The 24,303-nt window shown below is 35.0% G+C and overlaps 1 protein-coding gene across 6 annotated transcripts in view; it reads right to left on the reverse strand.

The window, feature by feature from the left end:
* The window catches only part of LOC307108733 (uncharacterized protein), an 823,426-nt gene that overhangs the window by 350,097 nt on the left and 449,026 nt on the right, over positions 1-24,303 (reverse strand). For 4 of the 6 annotated variants that reach the window (XM_079786886.1, XM_079786881.1, XM_079786885.1 and 1 more), the window contains one exon: positions 20,164-20,254. In XM_079786886.1, coding sequence (XP_079643012.1) covers positions 20,174-20,254 — 81 coding nt within the window. In that variant the 3' untranslated portion in view covers positions 20,164-20,173. Of the gene's footprint in view, positions 1-14,505; positions 14,616-20,163; positions 20,255-24,303 lie in introns of all 6 variants that reach the window. The other 2 variants (XM_079786883.1, XM_079786884.1) reach the window with 1 other exon arrangement.

Below are 24,303 nucleotides of genomic sequence, written 5' to 3' on the forward strand. Positions count from 1 at the left end.
TGATCATTCTTTACTAGAGCTCTCTAAGTAACTATAATTGTTGTGTATGACAGTCTTGGCCATTTAATAAATAAACTGGGAGTATTCTTTTAAAATATTTTTTCAGGTAGGTATTCTATGCAGGGCTTTTTTTTTTTTTTTAATCAAAAAGCAAATTGTTACTTTGAAGTGATCTTTCTTATACCCTTTTTGGTATGAAAGCCCTGATCAATAATTTTGCACACGACTAGACAATAAAATTTTCAGCAGACATAATGAGCAATATTACTTTTTTTTTTTTTTTAAAGCAGGAGAGTTTCCAATGCAGCACTTCACAATGAACTGACATTTGGCAGTGAAGAACCTTTCTAAAGTTCAGGGACTGCATTAAAAAGAGAATTATAAAGGGCATCATTAAAATTTAGGTAGAAAACTGTTACTGAGCATTTCAATTACAGAGCTACATGACTGGCAGTAAGAAATAATAGGCACAAATTAGTACTATTGACTCTTTCTTAGCATCTATTCAGCAGGCCTGAGAAATGATTGTCTTAGATTCTGCAGTGTTCTCATAACTTGTCTGATGATTATCATTGCTTTCTCACTGTGACCCTTCTAAAGAACTTTTGTTGGTGCAAAAATTAAAGACCCAAAACATTCACCTTGTTAGCCTGATTGCAATTCCACTTAGCATTTTCTCCACTTCTCTCTCTGCTGTAGACATGCATACTTTAAATTTCACACAGTAGTTTGAGGCCAAGGAAATAAGGAGAAATGCTCATTCCATAAAACGTGATACTTCTAATTAGTCTGCTGAGACTTTTGGAATATGCATAAAGCTGTAGATGTGGTATTAAATCACATTTTTATTACCCAGGAATTAATGTTTACCATGTGTATGCAAAGGTGTTAAGGATCTGAAGTGTAGGTTTTGAAGATACTAATAGTTACTTGTTTCTATAATATACTACACATGCATAATTTTTTTTCTTTAAAAAATCCTTTGAATAAAATATCTTGCTTTTCCCACCTTTGTGTATCATATTTTTTTATTTAATTTTACTCTTTGCTAGACTATTCAAAGAAATATATTCTCTGCTGATATCTGGAATATATTCTATTTGGGTAAAGTCTTTCCTGCTGCTTCAGATAGTTGAAATGAGATGAAGAAAAAAAAATAAACTCTATAAGACAAAGAGGGCATCACTGAGGCTAAAATTGTGTTTAGCTCACTAACAGAGATACAACTTTGCAGATTTAAATAGTATTTGGCTGTCACATTTACTCATAAGAACTGACAACTTTGGAATGGCTGACAGACAGGAATTGATTTATGAGTTTGTGGGAATGGAAGGAAACCAATGAAAATGCCCTTATTAAAAATCTGCAATTTTTTTTTTACAAGAGCTAGGTTGCCATAATAAATATAACAATAGGCTTGATTTCATTCAGAATTAATGTAGTTTGAAATTGAAATGAGTCTCACTTCCTGCCTCCAGGAGGTCTTCTGACATTTCTACAGCTGTTTCAGAGACTACACATGATAAATGGAATGTATGTGCATATGTGTGTACCTATGTATACATTATACCCACCAAAAGGATAATTAATGATAAGGTAGAAGTTTGTCTAAAGAAAAGAATATTAATCGTGGAGGGAAAACCCACAGAATTTAGAAAGTGTTAATTTGGTAAGATTCTAAATAAGTTTAAAACAAAAATAGCTATTGGTTCTATTTTAACTAATGAACTTGGTTAAGAAGAAATATCTAATCAAATTATCTTAGCGCTCTCTCTCTCTCTCACTCTCGCTCTCGCTCTCGCTCTCGCTCTTGCTCTGTTTCCACATTAAACATTTGACTACATCTTAAACTGCCAATACCTCATTCATGTTGCAGAGAAAATCAACTTTATTCCACAATAAGTGCCACAATAAATCAGAATCAAGTCTAGCATCACCAATAATATTATATTGAGGTTTAAGCAACTTTAACTATAGAGAGAATTCAAATCAAAGGAAGAAGTGAGGTTTATCTTGAAATGATAACCCTCTTCAGATTGGTTTCATTTCAAAAACAAATGTCACCTTGTAATTTGAGAATCACATCTTTGCTAGAGTGACGTTCCCAGGCATACATTCTAAAGAGCCTTTATCAATCTGAAACATGGTACTTAATGTAGTTGAAATCAGCTATTGAGTGTAACATGGCAGTTGAAGTTCTACGCTACTATTTTGTTTCCCTCCCCCATGAGGCGTTTATAAAGGTCATCTGGTTTGAGTTCAGTCCAATTTAAATTGATAGTCCATTACACTGATGGATCTTTCAGCAGAAAAAAATCTGGTCACCAATTCATGTGGTGACAGACTTGACTATTGAATTCAGGACAATAAGTTCTTAGGCTTTGGCTGGCTCTAGCTTTATGTATAAGATGGATATAGACTGTATATTTGTGATACCTAGAAAGGTCACATTTTTATTGCCTGAGAGACCTTTTACTGGCACTGACTACTGTAAATCTAAGAGAAACAAGGAGTATATTTATGTTCCAGTGACCACCCCAAAATTCTGAAGTACCAAAGATAAGCTAAAATAAAACATAAAAATTCTTTATCTTAAAAAATAAGTAAAGCATACAATGAAATGATTTAAGCTAGAGTATAAGAAAGCATAAAATATATTCAAAACTAGGTATTATTAAAATAACTCTACACTCAAAGTGACTTCCAAGGTATCAACATAAAACAAAAAGGAACAGAAAAGTGAACAAAAATAGAAAAAAACAAGGCTTTTGGATTAATGATGGTAACCTATAAATAAAAGGAAAATAAAGCAGATTATTCAAACAAAAGAACAATCAGAGAAAATTATAATCTTTTCATGTGACAAATTAAGGGATTCTCTTGAAATGAGGTAATTTATGTGATAATTTAGAAATACATGAGAGATAGCACATTTTATATATATTGTTATAAATAATGTTATATATAATGTTAGGAGGGTCAATTTATATCAATTATTTGGCTCCATAAGTCCAAAAAACTTTAGTTCAACAATAATCTGCTTTAAAAACACATTTTTTGCCATGCAGTTTAAAAAAATGTATTTGAGACCACAATTATTTCTGAAAGATTACATTCACAGAGGTAGGTAGATAACTGTATGACTAAATAGCTTATAAAAGTGTGTGTAGACCACGGGTAAAAATTTTTGGATGCCATCTTAAAATTCCACCTAATACAATCTGTCCTCTGGCCCACAAAGATCCATGTCCCTCCCATATGCAAAATATATTCACCCTTTTCTAAGCTTCCCAAGAATCTCATTCCATTCAAGCATTGGCTCAAATCTAAAATTTCACCATCTATATATAAATCTTATTATCTAAATGATTTAAATTAGGGCTGATCGGGTTCCTCGTTATAATCCATCTTGGGTAACAATTACTTTGCATCTGTGGACCTATGAAATTAAAGATAAAGTTATGTGCCCGAGTTATGTGTATTCACATTCTTAATGGTAGAATTAGCATAGAATACAAATTTTAAATATTCTCTTCAATAAGAAAGAAAATGTAAGGTAAAAAGGAGTCATTGGGCCAAAGCAATTTTGAAGTCAAGTTAGGCAAAATCCTGCCAACGTTCCTTAATTAGGTTTCAAGCTTGGGGATAATCCTCACAGCTCTCAGCTGCATCCTTTAGACTCTTGGTTTCATCTTCTGAGTCATCCCTCCTTAGTCATTAATGTACAAAGTGTTGGCTGCTAAGTAGTTTTACAAACCTGCTTCCGAATAGTAAAATTTTGAGTGTATGACAGCCTCTTTTCATTCCATTCTCATTCTTTCCTTCTCTTTCTCTTTTTCTTTCTCTTTTTATCTTCCTCTTTCTCTTTCTCTCCCTCCCTCTCACTCTCTTCTCCGCTCACTGCTCTATAATGTAACCTGGAAACCATTCTGTTCATATAATTCTCTTAAGAAACACATAGATCTGTGAATTGCACTGCGTTTCCTTATATTATACAAAAGCCACAAGTATAAATCTATTAGACATTATACTTTTTGTTTTTGCTTCTACTGAGATCGCTGAGGGACAGGTCTCCTAAGCTTCCTAGAAGTGCCCTTGTTTGTTTAAGATCTGTGAGGCACAACCTTAATCTCTTATAAGATCCTCTTGTGTAATTGATTCTTGTATCTTTCTAAAGTTTTAGCAAAAGGTGTGTAGCCACTCCTTTACTTGTACTCTATGCCTTATTTTTTAAGCATTATCTTAATTTTATATTCTTTTACCATACGGGTAAGCTGATAGTTTCCCAAATCATCAAGTCCTTATTTATTTCTGTTTAACCATTTTTTCTTAAATTTTTCTCTCCCCGCTCACATTTTACTATAAACAGCAAGAATAAACAAGGCAGAACCTCCAGTGTTTTACTTGGAGCTTCCTTAGCTCTGTATCCAAGTTTGTTGCTTAAATGTTCTACTTTCCACATATCTGTAGAATACAATTTTGCTAAGTATTCTTCCACTATACAAACAAGGACCCCCTCCCTATCTTCAATGTCCAATAACACATTCATCACTTCCTTCTGAGCCCTCATTGTCAGCATAAAGTCTACATACTAAAGGAAATATAAAACATACTTTTCTATCTAGGTTTCCTCTACCATACCTCTCAAATATTTTCCATGGTCTCCCCACTGCCCAGTTCCAAGCATTTACTCCCCACATTTTGGGGTATTTAGTATATCAGCACACCACTTCTGATATCAAAATCTGTATCTATTTTCTATTATTAATAACAACTCACCACAAGCTCTGTGAGCAAAACAAACTTATTACCTCATACTTTTGGGGGTCAGGAGTCCCAGTACAGTTTAGCTGGACTCTCTATCAGGGTAAAATCATTGTTTCAGCCAAGGCTGCTATTTCCATCTGAGGCTCAAGCTGCTCTTACAACTAAGGAGTTGAGGGAAAAGGTGATTTCTCTGTGATTATATGAATAAGTTTCCAATTTTTTTGCTAGCTCTCAAACAGAAGACATTCCAGCTAATAGAGGTCAGCTGCATCCCTTGCCAAATGGTTCTCTTTATCATCAAACAAGCAAGGCCGCATAGAATCCTTCTCATGCTCCAAATCTCTGATTTTATATTTCTCTGACCTCTTGGCTCAGATTTAAAGTTCTCATGAAACTAAGTCAGGCCCAACCAGATAATATCCCTATCTTAAGGTCTACTGCTTTTTATCTTAGTTACATCCCGAAAGTCCCCTTATAATAGTGTCTAGATATTGTTTTATTCACCAACTGGGAGAAAATGTGTATATACCAGGGACCAGAAAACCCGAGGACCATCCTAGAAAAATATCTATCACAATTCCTATAATGTTGATTAAATTATATTTGAGTGAGATTTTCTTTTTTATATATTCTCACTGAGATTTGAATATACCTAGGTTCCATTTCTATTTTAGTTATGACTTAGATGTATGACCTTCAACAATGTCACTAATGTCTGTAATCATTACCTCTTCTGTAAAGTGAAGTAACCTCATAGGTTGTTATAATATTTAAATGAGTGTTCTGATAAATCATTCAACTAGAAAATCAATAAAGAAATATTGTCCTTAAATGACAATTAGACCAAATAGACATTATTGACATTTACAGAGCCTTTCATCCAAGAATATCAGATTATATATACTTCTCCAGTTCACATGGAACATTCTCAAGGATAGACCATATGTTTGAGTCACAAAACTATCCTCAACAATTTCAATAAGATTGAAATTATACCAAGCATATTCTCTGAACACAATGCTTTGAAACTAGAAATCAACTGCATAAAAGAAAGTAAAGATACTCATAAATATGTAGAGATTAAACAACATTCTACAAGAAATTAACTGGGTCAAAGAAGAAATAAAAGGTGAGATCTAAAGACATAGAGACAAATGAGAATGACAATATGACACATCAAAACTTTCAGAATGCAGCGAAGGAGTAATAAGAGGGAAGTTTATATAATTACAGGCCTACCTCAGGAAACAACACAAATCTCAAGTAAACAAAATAAAATTACATCTTAAAGAATTAAAGAAAGAAGAACAAAATCAACCCAAAATCAGAAGAAAGGAAATAATAAAAATTAGCACAGAATTGAATAAAATAGAGAAAAAGAACAAAAAAATTAATACAACAAAGAGCTGGTTCTTTGAAAAGATTAATAAAATTGACAAACCCCTGTCTATACTAACTAAGGGAAAAAAGAGAAAAGACTCATATAAACAAAATAAAAAAGAAAGAGAAGTTACCACAGACTTCACAGATATATAAAAGATCATACTATAATACTATGGAAAGTATATGCCACCAAATTCAATAACCTATAAGAAATGGATGTTACTAAAAATATATAACCTTCTTAGACTGAATCATGAAGAACTGAAAAATCTAACTAGACCAATCAATAGTGAGGAAATTGAAACAATAAAAAAACTCTCAAAAAATAAAAATCTAGGACAAGATGGCTTCACTAGTGAATTCTACAAAACATTCAAAGAAGATTTGACACCTACCCTTCTCAAACTCTTCCAAAAAATTGAAGAAGAGACAATACTTCCTAACACATTTTATGAGGCCAACATAACTCTGATACCAAAACCTGGCAAGGATAACACACAAAAAAAACTACAGACAAATTAACCTGATTAATACAAATGCAAAAATCCTAAACAAAATACTAGCAAATTGAATACAACACCTTAAAAAAACAACACATCATGATCAAGTGGGGTTCATTCCAATACTTATGCAAATCAATTAATGTAATATATCATATTAACAAAACAAAGGACAAAAATCATATTATCATATCAACAGATGCAGAAAAAGCACTTGATGCAATACAATATCCATTTATGATTAAAACCTCAAAATGGGTATAGAAGGAAAGTACCTCAACATAATGAAGGCCATATATAACAAACCCTTAGGCAATATCATACTCAATGGTAAAAAAAAAAAGGAAAGCTTTTCCTCTAAAATCAGAAACAAGACAAGGATGCCCACTCTCACCACTCGTATTCACCATAGTACTGGAAATCCTAGCCAGAGAAATAAAAAGCATCCAAATTAGAAAGGAAGAAGTAAAGTATCACTTTTGTAGACAACATGATTCTGTACATAAAAAAATCCCTACAGTCAAAAAACTATTAGAAACAATAAACAAATAGAGTAAAGTTTCAGTATATAAAATCAATGTACAAAAAATCACTGCTTTCCTATATACTAACAATGAAACTTTAGAAAAATAAATGAAAAATGTTCCTTTTGCAATTGTAACCAAAAGAATAAAATACCTAGGAATAAGCTTAAAGCATGTAAAGGACCTATATACTAAAAACTACAAAGCATTATTAAAATAGATTGAAAAAAATGGAATTAAATGAAAAGATGTTTGTGGGCATGGATTGGAAGAATCAACATAGTTAAAATGTCCATATTATCCAACACAATATACAGATTTAATGCAATCCCCATCAAAATCCCAATGTCATTTTTAAAAGTAATAGAACAAAAAATCATCAAATTTGTATGGAACCACAAAGAAACCAACTAGCCAAAGTAACCCTGAGAAAAATAACAAAGCCAGAGATATCACACTATCTGACTTCAAATTATACTACAGAGCTACAATAATCAAAACAGCATAGTACTGGCAGAAAAACAGACATTCAGAACAATGGAACAGAATTGACAGCTCAGAAATAAAATCATATGTATATAGGAAAATTGACAAAGGAGCCAAAAACATACAATGGATAAAAAAAAAAGCCTCTTCAATAAATGGTGCTGGGAAAATTGGAAAGCCACGTGCAAAAGAATGAAACGATATTACAGTTGGTCCGCATGTACAAAAATCAATGCAAAATGGTTCAAAGAACTAAATATAAGATCTGACATAATAAATTACATAGAAGAAAACATAAGCACTAAACTTATGGACCTTGGTCTTACAGAAAATTTTATCAATTTAACCCCAAAGGTAAGGGAAGTAAAGGCAAAAATAAGTGAATGGAACTATATCAAATTAAAAAGCTTCTGCCCAGTTAAAGAAACTACCAACAAAACAAAAAGGCAACCAACCAAATGGGAGATTATATTTGTAAACAACAGTTCTGAAAAGGGGCTAATATCCAAAATACATAAAGAACTCATACAGCTCAACACCAAACAAACACTCCGATTAAAAACTGGGCAGATGACCTCAACAAATACCTCTCCCAAGAAGACACACAATTGGCCAACAGATATGTGAAAAGATGCTCCACTCTACTAGCTATTGGGGAAATGCAATTCAAAACCACAATGAGATACCACCTCATATCTGCTAGAATGACTATTATCAACAAAGTAGGTAAAACAAGTTTTGGACAGGTTGTGGTGAAAAAGGAACAATCATTTACTGTTGATGGGAATGTAAACTGGTACAGGCAATATGGAAAACAGTATGGAGGGTCCTAATTTTTATTTAAGAATAGTTACCATATGGCCCAGCAATTCCTATGCTAAATGAAATAAGCCACTGAGAGATAGACAAGTACCACATGATTCCACTCATATGTGGAATATAATGAACAAACGGAATTAACAGGCAAAATAGAGACAGACTCATAGATAGAGAGCAGGCAGACATCTCTTGGAAGGGGTGGAAGGATTGAATAAAAAAGAATAAACTCACGGACATGGACAACAGTGTGGTGATTTGGGAGGGGGATAAAAGAAGGTATGGAGAGATAAATGTTGATGGAGATAAACAAGAAAATAAAAAATTCAAAAACATTTATTTGTAAAGATATATGCACCACTATGTTCACTGAAGCATTATTCACAGAGGTCAAGACAAGGAGACAGCCAAAGTGTCCTTCAATAGAGGACTAGACAAAGACATGGTACATATATACTACAGTGTGTTACTCAGCCATAAGAAAAGATGAAATACTGCCATTTGGGACAGCCTGGGTGGACCTTGAAATATTGTGCTAAGTGAAATAAGTCAGTCACAAAAAGCTAAGAACCATATGATTTAACTCATATGTGGGATACAAAACTGAAAATCATAGACACAGACAACAATATGATGGTTACCAGAGGGAAGGGGTAAAGAGCTAGAAAAGGTTAAAGGAGCCAAATATATGATTGCAGAAGATGATTTGACTCTGGGTGGTAGCCACACAATGCAATATACAGATCATGTATCATAGAAATGTATATTTGAAACCTATATGATCCTAACATCCAATGTCACCCCAATAAATTTAATTAAAGATTAAATAAATGAGTGATCTGGCACATAGGAGGTATTTAACAAATAGTTATTTCTTTATCTTTACTACTTTACCTTGAAAAGTCCACTTCAAAATTACCTCACAGACATGTTTTCCTTTCAATAAAAAAGATTATATCTCTATCTTCTATCTCTATCTCTATTTCCCTCAATAAATTGTTTATAAATATATTGCAAAGTGATCCTCAAACTGGACCATGCATCAGAATCATCTTGAAGGCTTGTTAGAACACAGATTTCTATGTTCTATTTCTGCACCCCAGAATTAGTGTTTGATGTGCAACCTGAGAATCTGCATTTCCAACAAGCTCCCAGGTGATACTAATTATTGATGAGCCAAGGAATAAACTTTGAGAACCTCTATATTATATCACTTAAATCATTTGTATTTTATTATTAAATTATTAAAATATTTCTTATATTATTTTCCTTGATCACATTAGAATATAAATATCTAGAGGGTAGGTTTGACTCCTCTATCATCTTAAATCTCACCATATCTAGAAAAGAGCTTTATATGTAGTACATGCCCCAAATTAAAATTAAATGATTATCACTACATTATTTTAAGTGGCTCAATATAAGAGCTATGATTATACTTTGACAAAAATTACATTTTGAAATGAGCATGTTTTGCCTATTGACTCATAAATTTTTCTTACTTTATAAACTGGATGACTTTCATAATATCTACTTAGCAAAACATATTACTTATTTTCAAAATCTCCATATAAAGGTAATTTGTATAGTTAAAAATCTTTTGGTAGAAAATGTGAAATAATGGGTAAGAGGAAAATAACAATGAAAAATTCTACAATTATATCAACCGGTAACAACAACAACAAAAAAGCCTAACACATCCCAGATATGGCATGCTTTGGCATCTGATTTAAAGGGCAATGGTACTGTTTTTAAAAAGCACTCCCATAATGATGCTTCAGGTGCTGTGCTATGCTCTCCAGACAGCCATGAAGAAGTTAAATTTTTGACTCACAGGCAGGGCTGATTTATTCCATGTTAATTTTATTTGACAGCAGGTGCCTGGTCTGTATTTTAGCCATCACACTATTTTTTTCCCCTCCTGCTCCTGAGAATCTAACCTGAACAAAGCTGGGTAGCCAAAATCTCAGCATAGCAACTACCAAAGTAATGATATTAAGAGAATAATGATTCCAAATTTAGGATAACTATAAAATAAAAATGAAAAATCCATTTAGAATAAAGCCAAAATAGCCATATAAGTATGATGTTAGTTTTTATATATCTAAAAAACGGGGACATGTAGGGTGTAGTAAAAGTTAAATAGTAACTAATTAAGAAAAATGTTTTAAATAAATCATATGGAGAATCTCTTTAAATTACTAAAACCAGAATGAGTTTTTTAGTACCCCAACAATGTTTTTAACTACTTACTCAATCTATGTATTAAATATCTTCCTTACATTTATTTTTTTGTTCTTTTTCTGACATTTTTTTTACCAACCAAATTATCCTATTCAGAGGTTTACACTCCTATAGGACCACTCAAGAACCATTCAATTTGTTCCTTTAAAATTAAACCTAAAAACTGATTGAATGAGCATTATCTTTTAAGCACACCTGTAGCCAAACTCATGTTTTCTTTTCTAGTTTGTACAATTTTCTGTTGGAAGCAGGCCTCTAAGGACTTTCTATAATTTGAAAAACAGCCTCGAGATTCAAATTTAGATTTTTTTCCCCATTCTAAATTCCACCCAAGACCATTCTAATGGTTCCAGCTGTGATAGAATAGTTTTGATTCTAATCTCAGACAGCTCGTGGTCATAGTCACAGACAAGTGAATCCATTTATACTACATGTGTAGTACTGATTCTCTTGCTGTCTTTCTCGTGTTATGGAAGCTATAACTCTTTATGGCCCACAGTCCTTTCTTCTATGCTTTTACTAGTCAAAATTTTTATGATTTGAAGTTTTTTCTACTCTCCCACCCCAGAGATAGTGAAAACAGATGTGATGTCTTTTGTTTAATGTTAAATTCTATTATTTCATATAATCCAGTTTCTAATACCTGTCAACATCCCATGAGTTAATACATCCTTGCTATTAGCCTTCTAAAAGAAAATCCTCAACTTATTCTATTCTATCCCAAACCCTGATGTTTCATTGATTGGATTTGTTACTCTTTATTAAACTGATATGTCGATTCTTGATGTTCTCAAAGTTTAGCTCTAATAGAGGTGTCAAATTCATGTCTCCCTCAGTGAAGGCTTTAAAAAAATTGGAGAGTTGTAAATTGATTTTGGATAAAGTTGAATCTCCCCAAACTATTTTTTAAATCACGGAAATAGCTAAAGCTTAAGCCTAGGATGAGTATGATGGCTGTGATTTCCTATTATATCATTTCTAGCCACTGATGTATGTTAGGCTTCTTTACCCAGTCTCTCTCTCTCTCTCTCTCTCTCTCTCTCTCTCTCTCTCTCTCTCTCTCTCTCTCTCTCTCTCTCATACATACACACACACACACACACACACACACACACACACACACACTCCTGCCAATAAACTTAAGTAATTTAGAGTTCATAGGCTGCTACCAAATAAATGCTTCCCAGTCGAGTGATTTAGAATGCTGGGAATCAAAATGAACAAGATGTCCCAAATTATGAGCATTGTTTCAACATGTCTCTAGGCAACACAACTGCCACTTTGCAAAGAAGATAGAGATATCTTTTAGAGAATCACATCAAACTAAATTCCTATTCCAATAGGTGAGAGACATTTTCAACATTCAATTCAAAGTAAATGTGACTTATTTTTCAAATGATTTTAACTTTTTCTTTGTGATTTTGAGTACCAAAAATTAATAAATGATTTGTAAAACCTTTTTAAAACGTGTTAGACTAAAAAACATGATGTCAAACTGTATCCAATTTCATATTTATAATCCTTTGAAAATCTCACTTGCACTGCAAAGTGTGGATTTGCCTGAGATTAAATTATTCCCTGTTAACACATATCACATAAATTCTATCTCTTTCACCCCAAGGGATAACACAGAACATTTCTGAGGCATGAGTGAGCATGCTAATTTTAGCCAAAATGAAGTATAAGGGGCTAAGAAACGTTCTGTTATAACAGTAAAATATAAAAAGAACTGAAGTACTATTCACTAATTACCTCCTGCTCTCAGTCAGACATCCAAGTTTCTCCATTGGCCAATTTCATGAGGACATTTTAACCCGATGAGTTCTCAATTATGTAGTAGAACAGAGAAAGAGCAAAGACCACTCAGATTTCCTAACATGCATGGCTTCTGTATTTTTAGCCAATTTGTAAATGGAAGGTTGCATATATCTGAGCAAGTCAGATTAGATGCTACTTCATTGATCAGGGGTACTCTGTAGAGTTCAGAGTAATTGCAAAGAGTCTGGGGGGCATCAAAATTTTATTGAAAACTCTACATAGCAGCAAAATTTATAATTCAGCAGAGTAAAACTATGGAACTCTAATTTCAAGTCCCAAGGCTTTAACAGTTAAAGCAAGAAGTAAAATTATTAACTAAGAAAACAACATATAATTTAAATCTTTTGACATTCATTCATATATATATATATATATATATATATATATATATATATATGTAGATACATGCACACATACATATATATGATGTTTAATAACCTCTGTTCTCTGTAAATGTCATTTAAATGTCATTGAAGAAGTACAGAAAATATACCAAGATAGATAGATAGATATATAGCTAGATATAGAAAGACATCCAAAATGGTTTAAAAGTCTGTAAACCTTTCTCCTCTTGATCATTTTATTGTGTCTTCCCTGAACATATGCATAATTTTCAAATATATGTTGAAGAAGAAAAAAGAGTATTTATATTAGTAAAATTCTCATTTTAGAAATAAGAAACATTTAGGTGACTTGTCCAAGGCCTTATGAATATGAAGGGACTAACCTGGGATCTAGGACCCCTGATGTCTAGTGCAATAAACATCCACACCACAATATTGCTTTGTAATCCAACCTCTATTATGTATTTATTCAAATGTATTACCTAGAATCATATTAGTAATCCATATTTAGATATACTAAATAATACTATAGAATGGAGTGTAGTGTCTATTGTTTTTTTGGCCACCTGCTATATATTTCCTCTTCTATTCCTGATATTAAACTTATTCCCCAATTCCCTAGGTTCAGGGTACAAATATTGATACAGGGCTGATTAACATGAATTAGGCCATTTCTCCTGATTGGCATGGGAGCAGGGGGACTAATCAGAGTCCAAGACTGTCATAAAAAATTTGGGAAAGAGATGGTGTCTTTTCTGGAAACATTTTTAAATTGGGAGTGGCTAATGACAGTCATCTTCCCAACCATATGGAGGGAAACTGCCTGCAAAATGAAGCTGAGAACAGACAAGAAGAAAGTAGAAATGGAAGGGGAGGAGAATCCTGGTAAACATGAGATTCTAGTTTTACCTCTGAAGCCATGGTTCCTACTTAATTGTTCATAGAGCTTGAAAGCTCTTGTGGTGTTCCTAACTTTTTCTAAAGCTAATAAAAAAAAATAACATATGACAATGTTTTCTGGTTTGGTCCCCATATTATTTGTGATGACAGATGGAACAAGATTGGCCTTTTTGACTAACAAAGTAAACTAGAATATCTTTAGGAAACAATCTGAAAGAAAAATTAATTTCATTTCTTGTCTTATTAGAAAAACAAATCCCCCTTGCAGGGAAAGTTAATTACTTAAAATAATTTTCATGTATTTATTTTTACTAAAATTAATGTAATTTTCTGTCCACTTAAAAAACGTATGGCATCGCTATGCAAATGATTTCAGTAATTTTAATTTCTTTCCATTTTTATCCTCTAAGATGTTTTGTTTATTATAAACTTAGAGATTTCAACTTATAAAAAGACCTGTTACCTGAGGCCTTACCTAAACATGTGTAGCTACAATACCTTGACCCAAATCACTGATCTATTTCACTGCTGAAACTTGCCTGAAAAATATAAATATTTATTTACATTATATATACTATGTATATAATATATATCTATACTATATATTTGTATTAGTCAGTAGAGAAACAGAGACAATAAGAGTATACACACACACACGTATAATAATGAATATTACCATATTTAAACTATCCCACATATTTATTATAAAATATTGGCTCATACCATTATGGAGGAGGAAAAGTCCCACCATCAGTCATCTGTAAACTGGATATCCAGGAATGAAGATGGTGCTAAATCAAGCTGATAGCATAATTCAGTCTAAGTCCAAATACCTGAGAACCAAGGAAGCCAATGGTGTAAATCCGAAGGCAGGAGAGGACCCAGTTCCACCAGTCAGGCACAGAGGAACAAATTATCCCTCCCTCCACCTTTTGTTCTAGTCAGGCCCTCAGGATTAGATAATCTCTACCCATCTGGGAAGGACAATCTGCTTCACTGATTCAAATGTTAAACTTGTCAGGAAACACCCTCACAGAGACACCCAGAAATAATAAGCAAATATCTGGAGACCCTGGGATTGGGTCAAGGTGTTTTGTAAAATTAATCATCACAATATTATTCACTGTAGGGGATACATCTACATCTTTAGGGATATAAAGGATACATCTATATCCATAGAGGATGGATGGATGGATGGATGGATAGATCAGATAGATGATAGATAGATAGATAGATAGATAGATAGATAGATAGATAGATAGATAGATATAGATAGGCAGGTAGATCACCTATAGTTAATAATGTAAGGCCAACAAGAATAGATTTTGATGAGTGTAAAGGCCTACATTCATGTTCAAGATAATTACAACTAAATTAAGCATAGTTTGGGGTACACCAGACAAAATAATCCCGTATTCAAAAAAGATTTGGGAAGCTCAAAACGTATATAAGTTTGGCAAAAAGAAGAGAATGGATTACTTTTAATTAGTATTAGTAGAAGAACATGAGTAGAATGAGTAATATTTTAGTGTCTGCATTCTTTTGTTCTATACTAGAGGCCTGGTACACAAAATTCATGCACAGGGGGCGGGTGGGGGAGGGGTGTCCCTCAGCCCAGCCTGAACCCTCTCAAATCTGGGATCCCTCTCACAATCCAGGACTTCTGGCTCCCAACCGCTCGCCTGCCTGCCTGATTGCCCCTAACCGCATCTGCCTGCCAGGCTGATCACCCCCTAACCACTCCCCTGCCAGCCTGATTGACGCCTAACTGCTCCCCTGCTGGCCCTATTGCCCCTAACGGCCCTCCCAGGGAAGGGCAGCTGGGTCACCCCCAACTGCCCTTCCCTGCAGGCCTGGTCCCCCCCAACTGCCCTCCCCTGCCGGCCATCTTGTGGTGGCCATCTTGTGTCCACCTGGGGGCAGCTATCTTTGACCACATGGGGTTGGCCATCTTGTGTGTTGGAGTGATGGTCAATTTGCATAGTACTCTTTTATTAGCTAGGATATATCAAGGAAGTAGAACACTTGAGAGGATACAGACTGTTTACCAGTCAAAATTGGGAGCAAACATTATGTTAAATTAAGAACAAATACAATTTATTTTTTAATCTTGCAAAAGGTATATAATTATATTTTAAATGCAGAGAACATAATGCTCATTGTGGAACATTAAAATTGAATAACTTTGTAGACATTATGAACACTAACTGCAAACGTTATGTGAAGGGACATATGGACGGTTTTTCACACTATTTCTTTTTGTTAATATTTTCATGAATGCTCCATTTAATACTTATGAAATCTCAATGTCACATTATCAGTCTCATTCTTTTTATAATAGATGCAACAATCAAGAAAAATATATTATTCTTGAAGTTACTTAAGTATATTTTATTCTACTTTTATTGATAGCTAGATGGCTTTAACCTAGTTCTATTAGATTACTCTTTATGGTGCCATTTAAAAGCACTTTCTATTAATCAAAATTACATTTTTAAATGAGTTGGAAAGAGTATTAAAATTTTTTATGAACTAGTAACATTAACTGAAACATACTTTCCACAAGTTGGGAAATAATATTTAATGATATGCCACTAAAATGATAGATATTAAATGTGTGATACATTAAAACGGCATAAAATATGTTTTCATTGATGTTTATAAATTGATTCTGCCATGTGTACCTGCAAAGTAATTAAAATTTTAAATTACATATGTGCTTTTATTAATGTCCTCTATTTGAAGGTTGGAAGACACAAAGGCAGGTCTATAATAAATGAAAAATGACTAGAAACTAAATTAAGAGTTACTGTTAAAGAAAATTTTGAATAATTGGATTGTTACAACAATAGACTAGGCCAGTGGTGGGCAAACTGTGGCTCTCTAGCCACATGCGGCTCTTTGGCCCCTTGAGTTTTTAGCAAAGGCCAGTTTAGGAGTACCCTAATTAAGTTAATAACAATGTACCTACCTATATAGTTCAAGTTTAAAAAATTTGGCTCTCAAAAGAAATTTCAATCGTTGTACTATTGATATTTGGCTCTGTTGACTAATGAGTTTGCCAACCACTGGACTAGGCTACTCTGAAATATATTGAGCTCTCCATCCCTAAAAGTGCTCATGTGCAGAGTGAATGACCTTCGATTTAGAATATTCCATGTAAGACTCATGAATGAGTTACAAAGATGTAAAAGCTGAACTTGATTCTCTCTTTTATTGTCAGAACAAAATTAAACAGGAGAATCTACATGAAACAGGGAAGTATATTGCTAGATTTGAATACTGATATATATTAAGTACAATATATATCATTTATGTATTTACTTCAGTACAAAGTAAAACTTTTTTATACAAGTTATCAGCTTTTCCACACACTTCCGTCAACATGCTCCCAAGAAGCAAACATAAAAAAGCATGCACCGTTTAGTAAATATCTACATGCCAGACACAGGAACAGGTGTCTTCCAGACATAATCTCATTTACCCTTCACACACACTCAAAAAATCTGTAATCTAAAACTGGTATAGGGGTTTTAAAGATGAAAGAACTGAAGCTTCCTAGTGTTTATGAAATTTAATCAAGGTCACTGGCCTATATGGTATCCAAGATGGGATCATCCAGGTCAATCTTACTTTGAAACCCTGATATTTCTACTTAAACCAAGTCCCCCCACAAGTATCCTGTGATATTACTGCTATGATGCATTTGTCTCTTTTAAAGGCATCTTTATAAGTGCCCTCATATGGTTTAAGTTTATCCAAGAAATAGATGAACTTGGTGTAACATTCACAGCAATTTTACCAACTGCTAATTTGGAAAACTTTTAGCATATTAAAATATATAACTGTCATTCCTCATAGCTCACTCCTGTAAACATCAACACCACTTCCTTGTGTAATTTCATACTCCTTATTTTGCAAAATACCATCGCAATTAAAAATAGTTGCTAGTTGCTAGATTCAAATAGCAGTAATTGCTTGTCCTGCTAATTGAATACACAAACCCTGAATGATTTGACAAGGAGAAATATATCTTTATTTTATAATAATAACAGCCCCCCCAAACTGAAATTCAGTAGCTATCATAGTAAAAAGTAAACACCTCTGAAATTAATCAAATTATGTTGTGTTATTTAATAATCAAATCAAGTACATAATTTTTCTTCATTCCATGCCTGCTTTTCCTATTTAATGTAAAAGTTCTAGATAAATATAGAAATATTGTGATGACATTTTATATAATTTTTAAATTATGTACTTTGAGTACCATTCCACAGAATAAATCAGTAAGTATGTATAATCATAGCTAAATTTATACAATAGAATATTTGTAATTTGGTGGTGAAGCATAGAAATCAGGGAAAATGGCTAGGTTTTGATATTAAGGTCATTAGAAAAACAGAAGGTACTTAGACAATGGTCCATTCCATCAGATTATGCTTCTTTGCATCTCAGCACAAAGCTTAGAACATTAGTGTGCCCAGTAAATGTGTCATATTAATTAACTAATTAATTAATGGACAAACACATGTATCAAGTTACCAAGGGTTAGATCCTCAGCTACACAAATTGAGAATGTCACCAAGATCTTTTTGTTTATTTGTTTCTTTGTTCTGATTTTGTTCTTTTCTTTGATTTTTCAATTCCTGAATGATATTCAATTTCTTAGAAAATGGAACAAGAAATCTTTAAAAATACTTATTTTAAGCTAGATTGATAATTTATTAATAGCTAATATTCATATGTACAGAAAACTTCCTTCTGATATATAGGTTCTTTATAAAAACCAACTTATATGAGAGAAAATCCCCATTAATCACAGAATAATAAAAATTTTTGCTATTGCTTAAAGAAAATTTACATCAGGCTAGTATTTCATCCTTTATATCTTCAGAAATACATATATGTAGAATATAAACATTTGAAGCCTTGATACATCTTCCCCATTAGTGCTAGAAAAAAACACACACTAATAACATTTTTAGTACCAAATATTTCTTTTTCAATATCCCTAAGTAAGCCACGGGATTCTACTCACTACAAATTTTTTAACAATTGCCATATTATAATTATCTAGATAGCAGCTAATATGGTATTAGTTAAAATCTCAGTTAAGATTTTGGAAACAAGAGGCATACTATATACAAATCCTCTCCTAAGATGCTGTATTCCAGTCAGTCAGTCATTGATTCAAGAAATATTTTGTAGTGGACATCTGTGATTTCTTCCACAGTGTCAATTCCTACTCCCAAAAGTTCTCAGTGCCCACACTGGGAGCCATTTGGTTCCAGGAAGCCTTACTACAGTGATGAAGCAGGTGAGTTAGGCTAAGCCAATTAGGTAGCCTATCCCCTAGACCCGTGGTCAGCAAACTGCGGCTCGCGAGCCACATTCAGCTCTTTGGTCCCTTGGGTGTGGCTCTTCCACAAAATACCACGGCCTGGGCAAGTCTATTTTGAAGAAGTGGCGTTAGAAGAAGTTTAAGTTAAAAAAAATTTGGCTCTCAAAAGAAATTTCAATTGTTGTACTGTTGATATTTGGCTCTGTTGACGAATGAGTTTGCCGACCACTGCCCTAGACATACGACAATGTAACCCAGGCCTAGTGAGAATCTCTTCTGCTATGGAGTGTGCAATAGATGGATAAGAGACCTGGGACTCCTGCAGCCATTTTGCTTCCATGCAGGCAGCCAGTGAAAAGAAGAGAACCAATACAGGAAGGAAAGCAGAGTGGCAAGACAGAAAAGTAGAATGAGACCCTGACATTACCAACCTCCAGGTCAAGCAGCACCTAAAGAGGAACCACCTCTGTAATTAAGACAGCTTCGCAACCTTGCAATCTACACAGTCACACAGGGTCCCGTTTGCAAAAGGGACCTTCAGACTTAGTTTGATGCACTCCTGGTGCCTTCTTGAAATTCTTCATAATCTTATCTTAGGACCCATGTTTCTAAGTGAAGTTTTATGGAACAATGGATGTGACTCTGAACAAAAACATACCCTCGGCAGCAGCTAGCACACGTGGGGCAGCCCAAGGGCTCCAGGGAACAATCCTGCCAGGACCTGGGGGCCAATCCTCAGAAGCAGCCGCTGGGGCACCAGGACGGGGCCCTGCAGAGAGGAGGCAGCGGCTGCCTCGGCACCCTTCCCACTGGCACCTGCACAGATGTCACCTCTGGGGACTGTCGCAACTACTGACAGTAAATCACAAGCTAAATAGAAGAATATATTTGGAAAGTGCAACATAACATTGAAGAATTCTTAAAATCTTTTAACGAGTTTAGTAGCTCTGGTTTTGAAAACCACTGCAATCTGCAACATTGCAAAATAAATATCCTCAGGCTTAGAGAAACAGAAATGAAAGATAGCCACGTCACAGTACCTTTCAGGTGTCAGTAGATAAACGTCCACATTGTGATGAAGAGACCAGGGCTCTTTCCATCTTGTGCTCCACCAACTCTCGTGGTCCTCGCCTGGATCCAGAGAGAGAGAATGTGAAGGATTCTATGAGAATTTAGCGGGCAGATCCGATAGTGCTGTGCACAATTTCTGCCTGAATTTCGATGGTCAGCATTCAGTCATATGGCCCCACTTACGGCACGGGTTTGGGGAAATGGAGAATAATGGTGTTGCAAGGAAGAAAGCGGTGATTTAGATACTGGTGAGCACTACCACTTTCGACCCTATGATGTTTATTCCATATTAAGGTTCTCCCCTTTGGGGGAGGGTGTGCATTGTTACTCTCCTCACATTTTCTGATCTGGTGACTTTCCCATTTCTAATATTCCTACATAACCATGCACCTAGAAAAAATATTTCCTATTCCTATTCCTATTCATCCCACTGTACTCTGATTTTTGCCTCAACCATTTTAGTGAATGCATTTTATCAAAGTCACAACTGGCTGCCTTTTTTGTTTATTTGGTTGGTTTTCAACGCATCTCTCTCCATCTTCCCCCACATTCTCTGGACTCGGGACTCTTCCGAGCCACCGGCCAGCGTCTCTCCAGACACAAGCCTCCTCCTCTCATTTCTCTCCTCTTGGGGCTCCTCTGCCTCTCCTAGCTAAGAAGTCCCTGCACCCCAAGACCACTGCCCTCTAAAACCCGCCCCAACCTCCTGGGTTCACCCCGGTACCCCGTTCCCCTCCTGAGACCCCCTCCCCCTTCCCCACATTTCCCCACGCGAGTCCTCTGACTCCGTTTGGACGCCTCGATTTCTGTCGCAAGTCCCCTCACCCAAAGTGACACAGCCCTCACCTGTCTCCCCCAAAGCCCCCAGGGAGACACCTGGTCCTCTCACCTGGAGAAGCGGCCCTCCCTTCCGCCGCCTTCGGGGCTCCGGCGGAGCAGGCGCGTTTCCGGGCGAGGGAACAGCGCCCTCTGGTGCCGAAGCCGCCGGGGCTGCCGGGTCGGGGGCGCGGGAGGCCTTGCTGCTCAGCTGTCACAAATGACCTCTCAATTGCAACCTTAGTCCACTCCTTTGCAATTGTCAGCGCGTCACTGAAATAACAGTACATTTTGGCGAACCCTCCCGGTCAGAGTCAGTTATGCCTTCCTCTGTGGGACTTTTTATCTTTCAGTCATGACCATTATGGATGGTACTTAACACGCTGTATTTTAATATCTTGCATATGTCTGACGTAGACTCCTCGAGGTCAAGAACTGTTTATTTTCAGTTACATGACTTTGATCCCTTTTGAAAACATACCAGTATCTCAGTAAATATTGGTGGACAAATAGGTGAGTGTTTAGCCATGTTGCCTTTAAAGTATATACAGGAAATCCAGCTAAAGATGCTATAAAGGTGATATAAAAGAAGTTAATTGAGGAGATATATTTTCCCTAGTTGAAAGTCATCCACAAATATGAAGAAGTGGAAACTCATGTGTGCATGTTTGCGGTTTCCTTAGCTTCTAGTATCAGTGAATTAATAATTCTCATCAATTTAGTGATAATTCCTACAAATAGATTTTTTGTTTCCTACTCTCCTTTAGGAACTCCAGTTACACATGTATTGGGGCCATTTGAGTTTGTCTCACAGGCTTAATTTTTTTTTTTTTGCAGTCTTTTGTTTTGTATTTTATTTTCTCCCTGTTTTTTAATTTGGAGAATTTTTATAACTTCAAATGTACTAACCTTATCTTCTGTAATATCTAATCTCCCAATAATCCCATCTAGTGACTTTCTTTCTCATACATTGTCATTTTTATTTCTAGAAGTTCCATTTGGGTCTTGTTCGTATTTCCCATGTCTCATGATCAATCTCTCTTGTATCTTTCACAGTATATGGAATGCAGTTTAAATAAGCATTTTAACCCTTTGCACTCGCTTGCTATTTTCTCGATTCCTTTATTCTACTCGGGATTTAATTTTTTAAATACCCCAGATTTTACAAAGCGCGGCAGTAGAATAAAAAACTGGAGTTTCTTTATATACAAACTTATTTATTTGGATTTTTTTATATTTCAAATTATTGATACATTCAATAACCATCACACTCGACATCTGAGTGCAAAACGTTAATGTCCTTTGTTTTTTTAAATTCTAACATCTGTACCAGTTTTAAGTTGCTTTTGATTTAATGGCTTTTCTCCTCTTTAAGGGTCATATTTTTGTGCTTCTTTGGATGTCTTACAATTTTTTATTTTTATTTTTAGTTATATGCCATATATTGTGAACGTTAACTTTGTTAAGGAGTACACCAGGTGTACCGGTTAATAATGTGGATTTTGTAATAAAAGAAAACAGGATAATTTCAAGAGAAACATCAAAAGTGCTTTATTCAAAGTAATGTTCATTGCTAGCCACACATTTCCCCCACCTGACAAGGTAATTTTTGGATACCATCCCAATAGAACTTTTCTTGTTTGGAGGCAAACCATTCAGAAACCCAATTTTTTACTTCTTCATACGTTTTGAAGTGCTGCTCAGAAAGTGAGTGTGCCATCGATCAGAACAAGTGGTAATCTGAAGGAGCAAGGTCTGGTGAATACAGCGGTGGGTTAATACTTCCCAGGCAAGATCTTTTGACGTGTCTTTAACTGTTTTTGAAGTGTGTGATGTGCGTCATCATGAAGCAAAATTACTTTGCTGAGTCTTCTGGCCCATTCTGATCTTTTTATGATCAAAACGTGGTTCAAATTGATTGTTTGTTGTCGGTAGTGATCAGTATTAACCGTTTCACCTGGTTTTAGAAGCTCATAATACACCACAACATCCTGATCCCACCAAATGCAGAGCATTGTCTCCTTTCCAAAGCAATTTGGCCTTGCAATCAATATTGGTGCTTGACCTGGATCAACCCATGATTTTGTGCATTTGGGATTATCAAAATAAATCTACTTTTCATCGCCAGTCATTGAAGCAACATTTTCCTGATGACTTTTCGGTTTTTCATTTGTCTTCCATTCAATTGATGTGGCACCCATTTTCCTTCCTCTTTCCCATTGCTTGTAAATGATAGGAAATTGCTGAGCAACATTTAATCTTTCTGCAAGTTGTTTTTGAGTTTGACACACATCTTCATCCAATAATGATTATAATTATTGGTCTTCAAACTTTTTCGGTTGACCTGGACGTTCTTTATCTTTCACATTGAAATCATCACTTTTAAAGCATTTAAACCAGCGTTCACAAGTGTCTTGAGATGGAGCATGTTCACCATAAGCTTCCTAAAGTATAGGATAACTTTCAGCAGCACTTTTCTTCAAAATAAATTAATGAATTAAAACTTCCCACAAATGCTCTTTTTTTTGGCACAAAATTCGACATTTTTAAGCGTAAAAATACCGATGATGTTAACACCTTCAGAAAATTTGACATATGAAGTTTTGAAGCTTGCTGTCAATACAACAAAGTAGCATACCTAACAAATCGCATATATATCAACATATGTGTAACTCCATTTATTGAAAAAAATTCGCATTATTAACCGGTACACCTGGTATATGTTTGTACTCTTACATTTATTCTTGAGCTAATTCTGGGACACAGTTAACGTATTTGTAAATGGTTCGATCCTTTTCGATCTTCCTCTTTAGACTTGTTAAGTGGGACCAAAGCGGCATTTACTCTTCGGGTAATTCCCCACAACTGAGATACCTTCTGAGCACTCTACTCAATATCACACATATTATCAGGTTGTCGGTCTGGCTGAGAAACATATTCTTCCCAGCCCTGTGGGAGCTCTAGCTACTGATTTTTTTTTCCTAATTCTTTCCCCCTCAAATAGTTCCCTCAAAAACATCTGCCAATCACTACTCTGCTGAAGACTGGAGAAGGACCCTCTACAAATCTCCACTGTTCTCTTTCTATGCACATGTTCTTTCTGGCACGCTGACCTATACACTCAAGTTCCTTGGTGTCCCCAGATTTTCAATTCTATTTCCTCAACTCAGTCAGTCTGCTGGATTCTTTCTGAGTACCCTCTTCCTGGAAACTCCTTGAAGCAGGAAACTGGGGCAATCAGTGCTTCAGGTCTCTCATGGTTCACTGCCTTTCATTGCCTGATGTCCAATGTT

The sequence above is a fragment of the Cnephaeus nilssonii genome (assembly GCF_951640355.1).
Source record: "Cnephaeus nilssonii genome assembly, chromosome: 2".
Classification (NCBI taxonomy): domain Eukaryota; kingdom Metazoa; phylum Chordata; class Mammalia; order Chiroptera; family Vespertilionidae; genus Cnephaeus; species Cnephaeus nilssonii.